Raw genomic sequence first — 18,927 nt, forward strand, 5'->3', positions numbered from 1 at the left:
CGTGAAGATCTTAGTCGTCTTGACTCTTTCGGGTTGAGTGTTGAGAAGGCTACGGCAGAGTGCTCTTGTCCTTGGTTTCAAGTCGAGGGTTGATGGTGAGGATGAAAGAAGAAGGTCAGGGTTAGAGGTGGGATGGTTTGTTGTGGGGGTTCAAGGGGTTGTGTGATCGCCGTGACAGCAACGAGCAAGCCCCACTAGAGCAGGGTGGGGCTGCACATCAGGGGGTGACGTCGGGCAAGGGGTTCCTGACTTCGTTTCGTTTCAACTTGAGATCAGGCTTTGTCCAACATGATCACACACAGCAAAATCTGCAGACTACTCCGTACTTTCCTCTACTTTTACGTACAGTTGGATACTACCAAACCCGTGTGTACAAAGGCCCCATCTGCGAGTCATCAAAGCTTGCGGCCAGATTTTGCGGCCAGGTTGGAGGAGAGAGATTCTTCCCTAGAGCTTCTGGAAGGTTGGAATCTAACACAAGTTTCAAAACATTCCACGACTCATGATCAATCACAGTCAAGACCTGAACACAGGAGACAACGTCTCTTTTCACAACATCCGCTCTCGCCTTAGTCCTGTATTATATCCATGGTGCGAATGATACTACCCCATAACCATCTACTTGTGTAATATGATCCCATCCGCCCCAACTAACCCACCCCAGTCTTGATCCTCGTAGCCAACTCCTTACCCCAAACCCATTTCACAACGTGATCATTCCTCATCAAAAGACAAGAAAGGACATGCTGACCCCCAAGGCACCAAAACCCCAAAGACGCCCCTGGAACCCCCAAACAATGCAATACACAAAAGTTCCTTTCAAAAGTCAACCCAACCACCCGCGGCCACCATTATTAGCTTAAACCACACTCCAACCCTCACCATCCTAACCCTCTCTCATTAACCCGGCCTTCCACTCTTCCTCCTCATCGTAGCGCTCCTTCTCAAACTCTCCGCCCAGACCGAATCATGCATGATATCACTCACCACCGCCGGGTCAACCGTGCTCCTCGCCCTCGCGGGACCAAGATTCGGGTTCGTCGCCTCATCCACCACCCCACCGCTCGGCCCAGCTACATCACCGCTGCTGGCGCCGGCGGTGCTACCAAGCACAGCCATCGCCACGCCCGGATCATCCGCCCACTCAAAGCTGAACGCGCTGGTGTGCGCCCCATGCTGATGACTGCCTGCTGCTGTCGCTCCTGCTGCCGCTGCCCGGGACGAAGGCGGGGCAGCCAGCGGGTGGTCGTAGGAGCTTTGGGAGGACGAGAAGTCGGCGCCGCCGAGATCGGTCCAGCTCCGGTGCTGCGGCCGCGAACGGCTCGTGGGGAAGCTTGGGGAGGTTGGGGAGAGCAGGCCTTCTTGAGGGAAGGTCGTGGCCGCTGCGGATTGTGAGCGGCCGCGGCCTCTCGTGGGTGATTGCTGCTGACCTTGCTGTTGCTGTTGTTGCTGTCCTTGGCTGCTGGATCTGGGACTGACCAGCGGCGAGAGGGAGTCACCGTCCTCGTCGTCTTGGTGGTCGTCGTTTTCTACCAGGATCTCGGGAATGTCGAGCTGCGGCACGGTTGTTAATTTCCCGGCCCGCTTAAATTCCATGTGCCGCTTGAACTGCCGGGAGTAGTAGAGCATGGCGAAGAAGCCGAGCACCACCCGGCGGCGGACCTCTTCCTCGACGCGCTGGAGGCGCAACTTTCGCCGCAGGAATTCTTCGAGGCTAGGGACAAAAGTTAGCATCGAAATCTTGCGGGATTCCATGAATCACATGACAGGAACGTACCGTAGACTCTTGTTGTCGTTGATGATATTGTAGTGAGCCAAGAGCATGAGCACCGTCGTGAACGAGATGCCCCGCTCGGGATCAGCCGACACCATGACCTCCTCGAAGAAGATGTTGTACCGGCGGCGGCGCTCGCGCACCTTGGCCACGTCAATCATCGCCAGACGTTCGTTGAGCTTCTTCAGATCAACGCCCGTCTGGTACTGTCCTTTGCCGATGATGGACGCATGCCGGATGCTGGTCGCGTCGTTGTCGCTGCGAGCGTATTCGAGGATGGCGCCAACAGAGTCCTCATTGTCGTAGATGCGCATCTCAAACACGCCAGACAGCTCGCCCAGAAGTCGTGGGAACGCCTCCTTGCTGATGAATCCCGTTCCTGACGGGTCAACGCTGCGCCAGGCCTCCTTGAACCGTCGGATCTCCTCGCGGTCCACCTGCGCCAGCCCACTGGTTCGCTGGTACACGTACGAGAAACTCTCGTAGATGAGCGAAACGAACAAGCTGACGAAGATGTACATGCTGATGATGTTCCATGCGACAAATAAGACGCGCGCCGCCGCAGTGCTTCCGCAGTCGCTGTCAAAGAACGTCTCTCCCTCCACGCAAAACGGAGGTTTGGCCTGTGCAAAGTCCTCCATCACCTCGTTCCAGCCTTCGCCGCAGCTGAAACGGAAGAGCAGGATGAGAGCATGCGGGACAGTACGGAAGTTGATGTTGGCCGACCCCTCGTTGCCGAATCTCGTGAGGCTGAACATCTGCGTGAGTGCGATGGCAAACATGAGGAAGAATACAAACCACGTCGCCAACAAACTTCCAATTGTCGTCAGACTGGCGGCAGCTGTCTTGAAGAGCTGATCGAGCGCGTCGTTCCGTGGAATGAGAAGCAGCACGAGAGCCACCAGGAAGAATTTGTGCAGCTGGATGTAGGTGACATGGTTGCGGTCTGTCAGGAATAGAATTGACGTGGCCGAGGCGCCCGTGACAGCCACAAGAGAGTAAAGGTCCCATGAGCTCCTGCGGAACCTCGTCCACCCAAGTCCGACAATACGAACAATGATGTTTGCCGTGTAGAAGAGGGTAAACCCGAGGAATATGATATCCTTGGCAAGGGTCCACCAACCAGGTTCATCGTTGAACTCGGTGAGAAGCAAGAGCAAATGTAGAACAAGAACCGTGGTGACGCTCATGTACCATATCCCGCGCTTCTCGATGGCTCGTTTGTGGCACCACGTTTTCCACTTGTTCTGGTTGTCGTCGTAGGCGCTCTTGGACGGCGAGATCTGACGCAGCATTTTGCGCAATTCAAGCCAGGACCGCTGCTCCGCCGTGAGGAACGCAACACCCGTCTGTTCCGTGTAGTTGCGCATGAAGACGGAAATGAACAGGGTCAGAACGAAGACGGTAGCCAGAAGGTTGAAAATGACGAAGAAGAGAGCATTCCCTTGAGCGGCATACGGCGGACCGCTCTGTGGCTGGAGCCCTTTCCCTGTGATAGCCTGGGCGGCGGTCGACACATCGATCCAGCCTTCCTGGCTGACAATTTGGAAGAGAATGAACAGACTGGATCCGAAGTCGTCAAAGTTGAAGAACGGATTTGAGACCACCCTCGGGGCGAGGACGGGCCAGTCGTTGTTGAATGGCGTGCTGTTGTACTCGCCGACACAGTCGGTCAGCTGGATGATGCCATCTCCATCGTTGCATGCCAGGAGTTTGCCGTTGAACAGATTGAGGCCATAGATGGCGAAAGGAATAAGCAGCGAAATTGAGACGAAAGCAGCCTGCGCGGTACTTGATCAGCACAATCCAAGACATGGGTGACAGCTCCGAATCTAATCAAATAGAAACTCACACTTAAGACCTTCCAGCCACCCACGATGATAAGTGAGTGAAACGTGGCCCGGGCGCTATCGCTGACATTCAGCAGCCGCAAAGCCCTGAGCGCCTTGAACGCACCAACAGCTCTCGAGACAGCACCTGCTTGGATGAAGAGAGTGATGACGTTAATCCAAAGCGTGACGAGCACGACGGCGTCGATGACGCCCCAAGCACTCCGAAAATAGGCGTTGGGGGTCCAAAAGAAGCCGTCGGCGATGACCTTGATGAGTGCCTCAATGGTAAAGATGATGGCGAAGGCGGTATCCGTCCAGACAAACCAGTTCCTGGGACTGGACCCATTCGTCTCAAAGTACTCCTTCTGGTACAGGGGCGTTGTGATGCAAGCCAGGACCACCATGGCCACAATGGCCATGTAGATGAACGCCGAAAAGATATACCAAGCGTACTTGTTGGGCTGGACACCCTCGACCCGTTCTGTGCCTCTCCCGGGGCCCACGATCCTTTGGCAAAGACGGCGGATGCGATTCCCGGGCTTGAAGATGAAGAGTGACGTGTTGTAGTTGGGGTGTTTCACGAGATACTCCCTCTGTGCCCTTTTGCGTGCCATAGAGGCGCTCGCAGCTTTCTGGGCGAGTTGGGAAGGGTCGAGAGTGACGATAGGCCCGTCGATGCGAGTGCTTGAGTAGAAAGGGTTGGGCTCCTTGCTCCGAAAGAGAGAAAACAATTTTTCTCGTGCAATCAGGAGCCAGTTCTTCGTCTTGCTCTTGGACAAATTTTGTCCCGGTTGGGTATCTGTGGGACGCTCTTGAAGATCATCCAGGGCTTCGTCGAGAAACTCGCGCACAAACCGCTCCTTGAAGAGCATGTCCACCACTCCGGTGGTGTGGTCAATCGGGTCAACCCGACGGGACCGCCCAAAGCCAAACACCTTGGAAAGAGCAAGGTTGGACGAGCCTCCCAGTTCTCTCCGTTGCAGAAACGCCTTGACTTGTTCGATACGTTTCATGTCCTCGCCCACATCAAAGTTCTCTTGGATGACAGCAATGAACATGTTGATGATAATGAAGTAGGAAAGGATGAACCAGCCGATGATGAAGATGGCACCGATCCATGCTGTCTTTTTATGGACCGTGTACGCGGTGACGTTGTAGAGAATGTCGGTCCAGTTCTCGCTCGAGAGAACCTGATACATTCCCAGGAAAGAATTGTAGATGGTGTTGAACGGGACGTTGATAGGTTCGTCATCCTCGTCTGCCGGTGGGAGCTGGCCGCGGAACAGCTGGGAGGCGAAGATCGCCATGAAGAATGTGATAAGGTAGACGAACACGATCAGGTTCAGGATACCCGTGACGTTGCCAAGGACCAGCACGATCAGTTTCTTTGTCATGGGAACGGCCAGGACAACGCGGTAGACTCGGAGAATTTGGAAGATCGTGAGCCAGTTGTACACTTGGCCCGAGGTGCGGATCGGAGGGAGAAGGATGATGGACGTGATCACGGCGAGCCCGAGGTCCACAAGGTTTCCGGGTTTGCGGTGAAACTTCCGCCAGTTGGCCGCGAAGCGAAGGACGATCTCGAGGTCGAGAAGACAAGTAACCGCAATTTCGGCGCCGTTGATGAAATTCTCCCGGCTGGTACTCATGTCGGCGGTCCGTAACGCTTGGCTGAAAAGGCCGAAGGAGATGATGACCACCCAACCCAACTCGCTCTTCTCTATGAACTTCTGGAAACCCGACTTTTTTCCTAAGGGATCTGCCGAGCTCGCCTGGAAGAGAGATGGTTCTTCGTCTGCCGTGAAAGCACTGGATTGAGACTCCTCTCGAATGACTTGAAACGAGGAAGTGATGACGGCGATCAAAAGGTTGGTCATCCAAAGCATCATGATAATGATGCCAGCGCCGAAGAAGAGAGCGGCAGGCAGGAAATCGGAGCTCACGGTGTAGTACATGAGATCGGAGAACGTATTAGCGCTCATGATCACAAACACCAACTCGAGAGAATGACCGATATCATCGAAATTGACAGTGCCGTTGAACGGGTTCTCTTGGCGAAGGCAAATCGACCCCCTGGGACAGATGTAGCCTTTGGCATTCTTCGCGCCTGCAACGAGAGAATCGCTAGATAGGTTGCCCGTGGTCGAGTACACCCACGGCTCCGGTAGTCCTGTGATTGGATTTAAATGACCGCCGCAAAATGACATGCTCGGCGTGTACGTCTTCTCGATGTTTGTGGGGTCTTCAGGGTCTAACCAAGTGCATTGTCGGCTGAGGCTGGTTTTGAAGCTCTGGACGCCAACGATGGCAAAGACGAGCCAGAAGAACCCCATGAGAAACGAGACGCGGACCAGAAGTGGCGCGGACTTCTTGAGACTTTTGAGGATGATCTATGGGAACCCAGTCAGCACAGCAAGCACGCAGCTTCCGGCCCCCCTTCACGAGCTGTAGAACTCACCAAGTTGCCTTGCGTCAGAGCGAGCAACCGAATGATACGAAGGCAGCTGAGCATTCGGAAGACGTAGAGGGAATGCTTTGCCTCGAGTCCAGTGACGGACAGAACAAAGGTTATCCAGTACGAAACGACAGCGATGAAGTCGAGACGGTTGAAACTGTGACGCAGAAACGCCCTGCGTGCGAGGTGTAGACGTTGCTGCTCTTCCAAAGAGGCCTGGGCTGCCATATCCTGCATCACGGTGAACGAGCGAGCGAACGTGGGCACAAATTGCTCTTCTTGGGACTGCGGTTGTCGAATTGATTTCTGTCGTTCCGGTTGGAAAACTGCCCGGTATTTTTCAGCGACCCTCTCCCTGAGCCTCTTCTTTCCGCGTGGGGCGTAGTTGTCCGGGTTGATGATCAATCCGGACACGATAATTCTAGCCATGATCTCGAGCGTGAAGAAGACGAAGAGAGCAAACATGGCCCAATCGATCCACGTAGTTCCCCATCGTTCAGGCCTGTGATTTCCCTCAAGAAACACATCTGGAGCCGCCTCCACAGCCAAAAGGACAGTTTGGGTAATGATCAAGAACAAAATAAACGGTTCTGTCCACGGGTTTACCAAGAGATCGCAAAGCCCTTTCCGGATAGGATTATCTGGTGGAAATATGCCCAAAGACTTTCCGCTTAGGGGGTTGTGGAGGGGTCCTCGCCGCCTGAGAGGTGGCGGTGGGGGTGATGGTACCGTCGAGAAGGAGGCGTACTCGGGTCGTTTCTCCCCGGGACTCGGATACACTTGCGAAGGGTAGGAGGTATCGACGAGCATGGGACCTGGCGGAGGGCCGGAGAGGCGCCCATCAACGCTCGGCGACCGTGACCGTGACCGTTCTCGTTTCCGCTCCCGTTCCCGCCGATTCGCTTGGTCGACTAGATCACCTTCTCCACTAATCATGACCACACGTTGAGACATGGCCCTCATCATGGAACTCGCGCGATGCAGTGCCCCGCTGGACGGTGAACGGGACCGCCGCTTGTCCGTTGGTGAGAGATGGTCTCCAAAACTGCGATGGCGATCCCCTGAAAGGCCCGGCTCGAGGTCAAACCCCAAGAGACGAGGACTTCTCCCACCCGTATTATCCAAGTCTGGAACGGTCTGAAAACTGGTCCGGGGCGTCGCCTCCCCTTCTGGGGGTTGCAAGCGGCCCATGGGCTGAGCTGACTGTCTCAGCGGTACCCTGTCGGACTCGAGGGAATCTGAATCGGTGCGTTCCTCATAGTAGGCGAAGGATGGAGGGTACGGGTCAGGGGTTCCGGGCGGAAACTGAGGTGGCGGTTGGGTCGTTGAGGATTGTTGTGGTATATTAGGCGGCAGGGCGAACTGTAAAGCCATGTGGTCGATGGGTGATCCTCGGCCACTGACATCGCCCTCATCGGGGGCTTGGGGATATGGATGCTCCCAGTAGGACGAAAAACCCGGCAGATTCGCTGACATGACGACTGGGGACACCGGTTCCTCGGCGGCATTGTATGCTCCTGTGCTGCCAGTATTTGTCCCCCCGGGTCGCTGGAGGTCTCGGAGTGGAATCGACTGCGAACCGGAGGGAGAAAGGGACTGGGAAGGGCCTCGCCGCGAGGGCTGCGACGAGTTCCCGCTCTGGTTATTCATGGGTTATAAATGGGTAGACGTTGTGCAGTCGATCGGGTTCGCGGGGAGAGGTCGGCGCGCAATGCGCTAACACGGTCGGCCGTACTATCGGTGTCGAGAATCGGACATTATGCGAGGGCAAGCGTAAAAATCGGAGTTCGGCCTAAGGTACGGATCCGGAGGAGGAGGGGAGGAGAATCGGAACCCGGCGCGACGATAGTGGTTTCGAGGCCAGAGACGAGGCCGGGAAAAGGGGTTCAAGGATCAACGAAGGGACGGCGCAGAAAGGCACAGGCCTCGAGATGGATAGGAGTACGGAGTGTGCCGGAGATTAGAGAATATGTCTCGCAGAGACGGTAGCAAGAGCCTGAAAACCTTAGGAAAAGAGGAAGTTGCTATGTTCACATGTGGACCTTCGGCGCATCCCACGAGGGAAGGCTGAGCACAGCCCAGTTGCTCTGTTGGCCTGGCGCACTGTGCCGGGTGGTACCCCTGGAGCTGGCATCGGGCTGAGCGGCAGTTGACGAATGGCGCCTCTCGGCCACTGCTCGTCCTGCAGGTGCGGGTCGCCACGAATCAGCGAGAGTTCCATTCCATGCAGCTCCGAATGAAGACGCAAGACGCAGTGCCGGCGACGGGACGAGCATCAATCAAGCGGGAGTGCTGACGAGCAGAGCCACAATCTGGAATGGGCAATGCATGTGCTTCTTCTCTGTAGATATCCATTGATCTCAATTGCAAGGTGTTTCCGACGTGTCCAGTTCTCGGATCTCTGTCGGGATAACTACGCAACCCGAGTGCAGGCTGAGTGGAAGCTCTGTGATTTCTCCTCCCCGTGTTTGTGTTGCTGCCTCGTGTTCTGGTGCATCGGCCTGATCGCACTGTGCCGGTGTTGGAAGTCGGAGCCCAGGCTGAATCTCCACACAGATCCTGAAACGCGCCGTTGGACTGTGACCCCGGTTTGTATTGCGTGGGGCGAGGTGATGCCCGTACCGTACGGTCACAATACGGTACCATAACACGAAGCATGACGACCTGAACGATGCATCAAACGGGGGTTGATGAAGTAAGGCTTATCGATAACTATTTGAGGGCTTGTCGCGTCTGACATGGATCGCGGCGCGCCGCGCCTTGTTCGATCAAGTTCGTCTTGGCAGAACATGACCGACAAACGCGATCAGGAGCTTGCGACGACAACTTGAAGTTTTGATCGCAACAGCCAACATACCCCGGAATACGGCCTGATAGCGAATCCTAGACGTCATACAACTTTGAAATGCGCCGTTTCGCCATTTGCGACTTTTCTCCCAACCGCTGACTTCCGCAACACCCCTCCCTCCTCATCCCCTTCGCTTTCGCCCCCCGTCGCCGTTTCGCCATCATCAACGTTACCTGCGACCAGGAATCAAGATGCCGACAGTTCGGAAGCGGGCGTTGCCGGAGGCCAACTCCGACGATGCCAACACTCCAGCGCAGCCATCTATCCTCCAGCGCCTCAGGAATATGTGGCAATTTGCCAACTTGTACCAATTCATCCTTCTCTTCGGAAAGGCCTTGAAGATTGACGACAATCTCGATATCGAGGTGCGCACACCCCGTCTCGTCCTGTCCGCCAACTAGCCGACCGGTCTGCATGGAGTCGTGATAGGTGATACTGACAAACTCTGCAGGATCTTGAGGCAGAATGTCTCAAGCCAGGTTCGATGTTCCTCCAGGAAATCGGTCTTGGATTCCTCAAATTCCTCTCTTCGCACCGCGGTCTTACGTACGTATTCTGCGCATTTCCACGATTCGATATCTTACTCACGCAACACAGTCATGAGCTCTTCGATGAGTACACAAGAAGGCAATTCCTCGCGAAAGCCCCGGAGAAGAACCCGTTCGGGACCGAAGAGACCCCGGCTCGGTTCGCCGACTTTGACGTTTTCAAGAAGGTACGGGCGATGCCGTGGGTTGTGCTGTAGTCAATGTGTTTGCGCTGACGGCGGCCCTTCTCCAGATCCGGGTACTTCAGCTGATGACCCAGCTGATCATGATGCACCCCGAACGTTTGCGCGAACGGACAGAAGAGCAAAAGGATACAGAGCAGACGGGCTGGCGCATCGAACCCTATGGCTGGGACCGCCATGACCGCACCTACTACGTCCTCGATGACAACCGCCTCTACCGCCTCACCGAAGCTCCCCCGCCCCCACCCAAATCCAAGAAGAATACCAAGAAGGCCAAGGCAGCTCTGAGGGCTAGCAAGCGCAGGCGCACCGCATCAGGAGCAGCCAGCGATCCTGAAGAGGCAAATGACGAAGCCTCTGATGCTGGCGAGCCAACAGAGCCTGAAGATGATGGATTGGGTGGTATGAAGTGGGAATGCCTCGCTGTGACACTCGACGAAGTCCGCGCGTTCCTATCTACCATCGAGAAGACAAAAGATCCCAACGAGAAGATCCTGCGAGATCAAATCCAGGAGCACTTGGTCCCCATTCTTGAGAAGCAGGAAGAGTCCAGGAAGCGCAAGCAACTCCAGCGAGAGAAAGAATTGCAAAACCTGGAGAAATTGGCCAATGCGAAGAGGTCAAGCCGCCTTGCCATGAAGCAAGAGCGGCAGAGAATGGAGGAACTTGCTCGTGAGGAGGAGCGCAAGAGGCGTGAAGAGGAGGAGGCCAGGAGAAAGGAGGAACAGCGCCGGTTGAAGTTGGAGAAGGAGAGGGAGCAGCGGTTGATGTCGCGGGAGAAGCGTCTCCAGGAGCGCGAGGCGCGCCGTCGGTTGCACGAGGAGGAGCTCGCCCAGCTCTCCGAAGACAGTCGCGGTGCGCGGAGTTCATCAGCCCGCATGTCGGAGCGGCGCCGGCTGGCCGAGATCGAGCGGAACAAAAAGGCTCTGCAGGAGCTTGAAGAGGAGGAAGAGGACTGGATTTTCGATTGCATTTGCGGTACGTACGGCCATGTCGACGACGGCACTCACAGCGTGGCCTGCGAAAGGTGCAACATCTGGCAACACAGCAAATGCCTGGGAATTGACGAGAAGGAGGCTGAGAAGGATGATTTCCACTTCATCTGCACCATCTGCCGCAAGCGCGAGGCTTCAGCCAACAGCTCGAGCCCCCGCGTCATCAAGCTCAAGGTCAACCGCCCAGAAGGAGCCCCAGCCCTGTCTGGCAAACGAATTGGCGAAGAAGCCACGTCGGCGACACGACAGCAACAGCCTCAGAGCCAGCTCGTGGTCGAGCTTCAGTCTAGACTGTTGTCTAGTTCCCGTGACGATCCCGAGGTGCAGCAACCTGGATTCCAAGATCAGTCGCAGGCCAAGGCCGCGCAAACCTCTGCCGACACTGGAATCCTCGAGCCGGCGCGTGCGCAGCAATCATCAGTCACCGGTGACAGCAAACTTGCCTTGGCGCCGCATTCGAGTCTCTTGCCGTCTGGGCCACAGCCAGGGAATGACAGTGTTGCCAATGTGGATTCTAGCACTTCTCACCGTCACGATGATCGTGAAGAGGCGACCACATCGGCCGCGAAACCTGTCGCTCAAAATACCCTTCTTTCAGCGTCACCCGAAAGCGGGAGTGGCGGACTTCCCCCGTCAAAGCCACCACGCGACACCCTTCCGTCTCCAACAAAGACGACCATCTCTGCTCCCGTCCCCGCGGAGGCTAATCCGCCATCGAAATCACCGGTGAACATCATCGCGAAGACTCCCGGCCATCCAATGGCGTTACCGCAGCTCGCTCCCGTGCCATCTTCATCGACACACAACCCCCAATCATCCGATGGCCGTTCCGCGATCGAAACCTCGCCACTACCGCCTCGCAGCGCCGGCATATCTCCGACGAAGCACTCACCACCTCCCCCGGTGCGGCCGCCCCAGCAACACCAGGTGTTGGGGAACGGTGCGATGGCGGCGACGCCGCTCGGAAACGGCGGCGGTGGTGGTGTCCAAGCGACCCCTCCCGTCATTGCCGTCTTCCCGCCAACGGCGGCGCTCTCACCGTCCCCGCGCCAGCAGATCCTGACGCCTCCTGTCAAATCGGCCGAGCCGGCCAGGGCGCCACCGCAGCAGGTGCCGCAAGGTGGTATGCAGAAACCTGTGCTTGCTCCGCCTAGTTCACCGCCGTCGTTGCGCTCGTAACGCGTGGGCGAGGACGAGCGGGATTTTGATAGATGCCAGGAGATTTAGCTACCTACCTACCTAGTTAATACTGGGCATGTGTGGATTGGCAAATGGATTTCCTTTCTCGCTGTCTAGGCGTCTGGCTGGCTATCTAGATCGCATTGTTGGCTATTACAGGTTCTGGTCATAGAAGAGTGAGGCGGTCGCATCGGATTGGAGGCCGGGGCGTTGTGTATGGAGCGGGCAAGTGTAGAGTTTTTAGCAGATAGACCAGCCTCAAGCAACAGTACCTTACTTGATGGCGATCAATGAGGGAAAGTGCCTATTAATCTTGGAAATGTTTGGTTTTTCTCCTTGTGATCGAGCAGTCCCCAACCAAGGAACCAAGGTCCCCGAGGACAGAGGCGGCTGGCTGTTGTTTTCCTGACAGCCCGGTCGGTCAATTGTGTGCGAGGGTCTCATGTCTGCACCGGTGTCTCTGGCCCTGCAGGTCGGTATCTCCCCGGTCTTAAATGGTCTCTGAAAATAGGCAATCTTGAATGTGACAGGTGAGATCTCACCCGCGGCCGGCCCTCGCACCACATACCCGACGACGGGAGCCACGAACTGGTGGTCTGAGCTTGCTTGACGGCGACCGGGGGTGGGCGGAGGGAAGATGGCCAGCTGGATCGTTGGATTGGGGAGGCAAGACAGGTTGATTTGCTGGATGGGGCCAGTTGGGAGAGCGGTTGGTTGGCGATTGGGCTGCTGCTGCGCTGGCTGGGCTGTTCGGAAAGTGACAGATGTAGGGCTGCAGGGTAGAGACAGGCTGCTGCTGCTGTTGCTGCTACTGATTTCAATGCATCATGGGCAAGGTTTATTCTTGTGTGGTGGTCCTCTTGGGTTGAGTGTTTTGTCGGGGTGATGATGTCTGTTGGTGGTGGATCAAGGGAAGTTTGCTCAAAGGGCGAATACAATACATCAATGTTAAAAGATCCAGGAACAAAACCATCAAAGATCTATGTCCATGAAAAGAACACATTAAAGAGCCAGGCACCCGGCAACAAAATGATGATGTTCCTGTCAACCGTCCTCACAACATCCGCCTTTCCTGGACGAGTGAGGTTCAAACAGGAGGAGGCTAATGCAGCTACCCGTCGGGCGTGCAGGGCTCGCAGCCAACCACAAGGCGCTGACCATGAGAAACCCTGCAGAGAGAGGTCGATCAGCGAGGATACCGTACCCTGAGAGAGACTGAAGAGCCGGCGATGGGTTGGGCTCCCTGGGTTGGCCGGGAGCTGCGATGAGAGAAGACAAGCTCTACAACTGACATGTGCGCTGTGCTCCCCCGGCGTTAAGTGCATGATGAGCAGAATAATTACGTCAGAAGGGAAAACGTCCAGGTCTGGTTTGTCAAAGATGGAGGGAAACGCGGCGTCGGCATGTGGCGGGTGAGACCGTTTCCGGGAGGTATCCGTCCACATTCCAACGGCACTCGGGTACCTCACAGCGATCACCATCAGCCTTACCCTGCTCCCGAGACTGTGTGTAACATGGGATCCAAACTCAACGAGTCCTCAACCGCTCTTCGAGAATGGCTCGCTCGGGTTTCTGCGTGAACAGGTGGAGGGCGAACCCAATTTCCATAGGTCATGGCGAGGAGTTCGGATGCTCCCCACAGGAAAGGGGCTCTTAAAGCCGTTATTCGGCGCCCGGCAGGTCCTCGTCATCTCAATATGTAAGGGTGAGCAGCAGGAAAACGGCCTACTGCCTCCGGCAGACGGTGAATGGGAACGGGACCTACGCAGCAGCAGCATGCGGCCATATGTGTACTTCGGAACCCCCCTGAGCCCAACCGGCCGAACACAGACGGATTGCCCAACAAGAAGACGTAGCCGCAAGAAAGTACACCGGGGGACCTCTACGTCCAGGACTCACGGACCACTTGCTCTGGTGACCCGGCCTGCTTCCGAAAGCGTCCACTCACTCGGCTTCATCCCACCAGCAGCCGGGGCATCATACTCCTCTGGCGGCGGAATCAAATAAAAGAGGCTACAAATACAACACCGGCCCCATTTTCCCTTTGCCCCGGAGCCCTTCATGGGGTCTGCTTGAGACAAAGCCCGCTCTGCCACGCTTCTCTGGAGGCGGAACGCTAGCCAGAGACCACCCAACCGGCTGTCATCCCCCCTAGGATCCCCATGCCCTGCAGCGAAGGGGGGCCGAACAAAGAACACCAAGTTTCCCCCAGCATGGTGTCGCCTCTGGGAAAGGCAGCAACCACCTCGCAAAGGATAAGGCTGCAGCATAGGTTGAATAAGGGCCGCAGTGCTGTGCTGGACCAAGACGGGGGGCTCAGAGGAAGAATCAGAAGACAACGACTTCAAGTTGGCGCGTGAGGAGGATATCTGACCCCTGGGGGACAACACACCTGTGTGCCCGACCACGCCGCCTGAGATCAGAAACCAGTGTTCCGGTGATCTCCAGCAGTGAGCCTGAGCTGGCGCAGTCTGTCTGTCGGTCTGGTTCAAACGGGTTCGTATCTTCCATGGAGACTGGCGCGCCTCGTGGCTCGAACCTAAATTCACTCCTGATGCCGGCAGGTGCGCAGCTTTTGGACATTTTCACCCCATCTTCGACCACCTCTTGTTCCCTTCTCGCCAAAGCCGAGCGAAAAACACACCAAAATCCAGCAAGAACGACAAGAACTTACTTCTCAACGTCTTCTTGCATAAGAAGAGCTGGTCTCGAGAGTCAATTCACTTTCCTTCACCAACAACTTCCGTGTTCCTCTTCGTTCTACCGATTTGGATTTCCCTCGGGCCACAAAAAACCTCCTCCATTTTCGACACTCCGACCTCTTCCTCTTCTACTTTTTCACAGAAGGCTACCTCCAACTCTTACCTTCTTACCTTTTCGGCCTTCCCACACTCCGACCTCTTCCTCTTCTCCTTCACAGAAGGCCACCTCCAACTCTTACTCTTACCTTTCGGCCTTCCCGCACTCTTACATCTTCCTCTTCCACTTTCCCACACAAGGCCTCTTCCATTTCTCGCCCTCCGACTTCTTACCTCCGGCTTCTTACCTTCCAACTTCTTCCCCTCCAACAACCTCTTCCTCTTCAACAACTTCTTCTTCCTCCGCTTCTTCTTCTTTGGCTGGAAAGGTTGCAGCGCTGTCTTTGCACCGACTCATCGTGGTCGGCTTGACAGTTCCCTGCCATAACCCAAACCTTTCCTACCTTCACCCAACCATCTTACTTTCTCAACCAACAACCAACCTCAACCGACCGACCTTCGTCGACCTTGATCAACCATCTCCCACACCTCGACCTTTGGCGACTTACATCAACCATCCTCCACCCACCAATCTTAGTCAACCTTGATCTTTTGACCAACCACTTCACCACACATTTTCCAATCCATCAACCTTTACCAACTTCCACCAACCATCCTTGACCCGCCAACCTTAACCAACTTTCATCAACCACCTTCAACCAACTCATCGACCCTCAAGGTTCCTCGACCCATCGACCTTGATTAACCATCTTCAACTCACCGACCTTGATCAATCTTCTTCAGCCCTTCCACCCTCCTCAACTCATTGACTTCCATCACCTTTCATCAACCATCACCAACCCAGGTAACCTTCAACCTTCTCCAACTCATCAACCTTACCGATCACCATCGACTCTTCGGAGTATCCTTCAACATCATCTTCCATCACAATCCCAATCACAACCCCCATCCTGACTCCCACTTTTTGAGTTTGCTCTCATCCATCCATCGCAGAACACGAAAGATCACCTGCTCTGAGTCGTTCGACCAGAGCAACCATGGACCCTCAATCGTCGGGCTCCCCGCCTCTCCCAAAGGCAGAGGGTTTGCCTGCTAGCTTCACCGAACTTCTCCGACACAACGCTGCGATCGATAATTCACCTCACTCTCACCCGGCTTCTCGATTTGGTACTCCGACTCCTCATTCTCACCAGTTGAGTGCTCAGCCGAACTATCACCAAGCTACCAACATGGAGATTGGATACCATCAGCACGGTGGAGAGAACAATGATATGGTAAGAGACTGCCCCATTCATGAAACTTCATCGTGGCCGTCGCGGAAAACCCATGATCTGTTGTGTCATGGTGGTCGTCGCGGAATCTCATCTTCATGATGACCTTCGCGGAAAAATTCATGATCTGCTGTGTCATGGAGGTCGCCGCGGAATCTCATCATCTTCTTGACGACCGTCGCGGAAAAATGATTTTATTTTTTTTTTTAAAAAAATCATCTTTCATTAACGCGTCGCGGAAATCCGATCAAGATCCGTCATAGCAGTTTCCGCGGGCCCCTTACCCTGACGGCACTCCGCTAGGATGGTTCTTTGAGACCTTTCCGCGGCCCCCTTATCCCAACTCTGACCCGTGTTGGCGATGTCATTGTGCTAACTTGATCTCAGCAGCAGCATGGCTATCACCAGCAGTCGTTGTACTCGCATGAGAGCAGCCCTTATGGGCCGATTCCTGATGTAAGCCTTATCTCTGGGCGATTCCTCGAAACTCCTTTGACTGACATGACTGTGGTTGAAACTTCAGAATCAGTATGCCACACCTGCCCACTCGCCTCCGCCCTCTTCCAATGTTAGCAACAGCGGTGTTGGCGGAGACTTCGCGTCAAGGGTTCTGGCCCCGAAGAGCAACAAGGTTGAGAAATCGACTCCGAAGCGCAAGAAGGAGCGCGCCAAGCCGATTAAGAATCTGCCGCCTCTGGAGAAGCCGCTGAGCGAGCTCACAAAGGACATCGACGCGCCAATTGCGGACATCGAGCAGTGGGTGAACCGCCCGGAGGAGGTCCGGCGCGGTGAAATCGACACGGGCAAGAACCCCGGTCGAATCAAGCGCCCGATGAACGCCTTTATGCTCTACCGCAAAGCTTTTCAGGAACGGGCCAAGAAGTGGTTGGGTCAGCACAACCATCAGATCGTCTCCAAGGTGTGCGGCGCAAGCTGGACGAAGGAGCCCGAGTCGCTTCGCGCCAAGTTCAGGGACTGGGCCGAGATCGAAAGAGCCAATCACCACAAAGCTCATCCCAATTACAAGTTCACTCCGTCCAAGCCCAGCAAGCCAGCTGCGCAGTCGGACCGTGGATTTGAGGATAGCGACGGATCTGAGCTGGGTGATATGGACTGGATGTCGACTCGGGACACTCAACTGCGCTCAGCCACCCATACCCCCGCTGGGGACAGCGACTACATGTCGCCTGGCTCCATTTACACCAACACGCAGGTCCAGCCTCAGCCGTTTGCTACCGGTATTCACCCCATGAGCTTCCTGACCCAGCAAGCTCGCGGCGGCTTTGATTACCACCACTTGGCCAAGCCCCTTGGGGGTGGTTTCCCCAACCATGGACTGAGCACCACGAACTTCTTCGACGCCCAGTACCGTGGCCCTGCCCAGCAACTGCAGCAGTTGCAGCAGCCCCTCCATGCGGATGGCCTGGCAAACCATCACCACAGGGGCCCCACCCCTAGCATGGCTTTTCAGCAGCAGAGCAATGCCGGTATGCATGCTCACTACCTCACTTCCCAGTCCCATGGCGCCGCTGCGGAGCACCAGTTGCTCCAGTCTCACCAGCACCACAGCCAGCCTGCCAGCCAGCGCCTGGAGCAGCGCATCGACCCCCTGTTGATGCCGCACGACAACTCTGGCATGCTCGAGGCGAGCCACCTGGACAACTCGCTGCAGAGCCTGTTTGACGGCAGCCTCACCGGAAGCGCCGCTGCCGCTGGCACTGGTGCGGGTGCCACCTCCCAGAACAACTGGCAACAGCAGACTACGACGCACATCACGACCAGCGCTGCCGGTACCGTTGCTGCTACCGCCACCGCCACCACCGCTACCGAGAACGACACCACCCAGTTCAGCCTTATGGCTGGACTGGAGGAGACGCTGTCGCTCGAGCAGCACACCCAGTTCCTGCGTGGTGCCGACGAGTGGCACATCGAGCAGCTGCCCGAAGGCGCGGGCTTCGACACCAACTGGGTCGAGCCCAAGGCTGACGCCTAAGGGCCGACTGGTGCTGGTGCTGGTGCTGGTGCTGGTGCGCGTGGGGGACTCCTCTGCCGGGACGGGTGCCGCAAGGTGCTGCCTGGTGCGCGCGAGGAGTTCTGCCGGGAGGGCGGCCAAGGGGTGACGACTTGAGACCGCCTCGGCTTGGAGAGTGTACGATCAAGATCGACTTTTCGCTTCGACATGCTTCGCTTTGCCGACGACCGAAAAGGACTTCGCTTTGCTTCGACAACAAAGGACAAAGAGACGGGCGCCAGCAATGGCAAAAAGTCTTGGGTATGAAATACGTTTTGTACAATATTGGAATGGGACGGCATTTTCCCTCGCGATGTTTTTCGGTTCTTTTCGGCAGTTTCTCGCATATTTCCGCCCAGGATCAGGGCCACGCAGGAGAAGAAGCCCGACAGTCATTAGGGCATCTTCTTTTCGACATTTTCCTTCTCGGCATTTCCTTTTTCTGCGGTTATCTCCTTTTCGGCTACTTCACCCGCGTCGAGCCCACGAAAAAGGGCCAAGGGGGAGAAGGAGCCCCGGCAACCAGGGCATCTCCGGACGGCGTTCATAGGGTTAGGAGGGCATAGAAGGCGGCTTTTTCGTTCTTTCGGCAGTGTTCTCAAGCATGGAATCGGGGTTATCACGGTTCAGGCACAAGGGACATGGAAAGGCGTTGGGATACCAAGCAGGACATTGCTACCGAACGGTATCTAAGCTTAGGTAACCTGGGTTTGCACAGTAATAGAAATAGTCCCATTCCGAAAGACAGACTTGCATGAGTGATAGTGTAGGTGATGATGTGGTGTCGGTGGTGGCGATTTTGGATACTGCTGTGATGTGACGTTGGTGAAGTGGCTGGTCTCAGGAGGCCAACTGATGTGTTTGCTGTAATCGTAAGACGTAGTGGTGATAAACTTAAGTTTTGGATATTCGTGTGAAGAGATATATTCAGTATTTATTTGTGTTGATCTCGGAGTTATATATTAGTAGAAGTAGGTGTGAAAGAAAGAAGGTTGAGCCTCGTGTCGTGAGACGTTGCAGTAGATGCATAGAGTTGTGTTGTATTCATTTAAACGTGCCTCATCCCAACCCAG

General features: G+C 55.7%; 3 protein-coding genes across 3 annotated transcripts; 2 read left to right on the forward strand and 1 right to left on the reverse strand.

The window, feature by feature from the left end:
• Positions 1 to 900: 900 nt before the first annotated feature.
• VTJ04DRAFT_3023 (uncharacterized protein) lies at positions 901 to 7,537 on the reverse strand (the record flags this gene model as incomplete). The annotated part of the gene is made up of 4 exons (XM_069360878.1): positions 901 to 1,714; positions 1,778 to 3,555; positions 3,627 to 5,996; positions 6,065 to 7,537. The coding sequence occupies 4 exons, from the start codon at positions 7,535 to 7,537 to the stop codon at positions 901 to 903; spliced, it is 6,435 nt and encodes a 2,144-aa protein (XP_069221544.1).
• Positions 7,538 to 9,100: 1,563 nt separating this feature from the next.
• Positions 9,101 to 11,813, forward strand: VTJ04DRAFT_3024 (uncharacterized protein; the record flags this gene model as incomplete). The annotated part of the gene is made up of 4 exons (XM_069360879.1): positions 9,101 to 9,274; positions 9,361 to 9,455; positions 9,507 to 9,624; positions 9,690 to 11,813. The coding sequence occupies 4 exons, from the start codon at positions 9,101 to 9,103 to the stop codon at positions 11,811 to 11,813; spliced, it is 2,511 nt and encodes an 836-aa protein (XP_069221545.1).
• A 3,988-nt stretch (positions 11,814 to 15,801) lies between these two features.
• Positions 15,802 to 17,836, forward strand: VTJ04DRAFT_3025 (uncharacterized protein; the record flags this gene model as incomplete). The annotated part of the gene is made up of 3 exons (XM_069360880.1): positions 15,802 to 15,846; positions 16,231 to 16,299; positions 16,367 to 17,836. The coding sequence occupies 3 exons, from the start codon at positions 15,802 to 15,804 to the stop codon at positions 17,834 to 17,836; spliced, it is 1,584 nt and encodes a 527-aa protein (XP_069221546.1).
• Positions 17,837 to 18,927: the final 1,091 nt, after the last annotated feature.

This window comes from Mycothermus thermophilus (assembly GCF_041956435.1).
Source record: "Mycothermus thermophilus strain CBS 625.91 unplaced genomic scaffold VTJ04scaffold_2, whole genome shotgun sequence".
NCBI classification, from domain to species: domain Eukaryota; kingdom Fungi; phylum Ascomycota; class Sordariomycetes; order Sordariales; family Chaetomiaceae; genus Mycothermus; species Mycothermus thermophilus.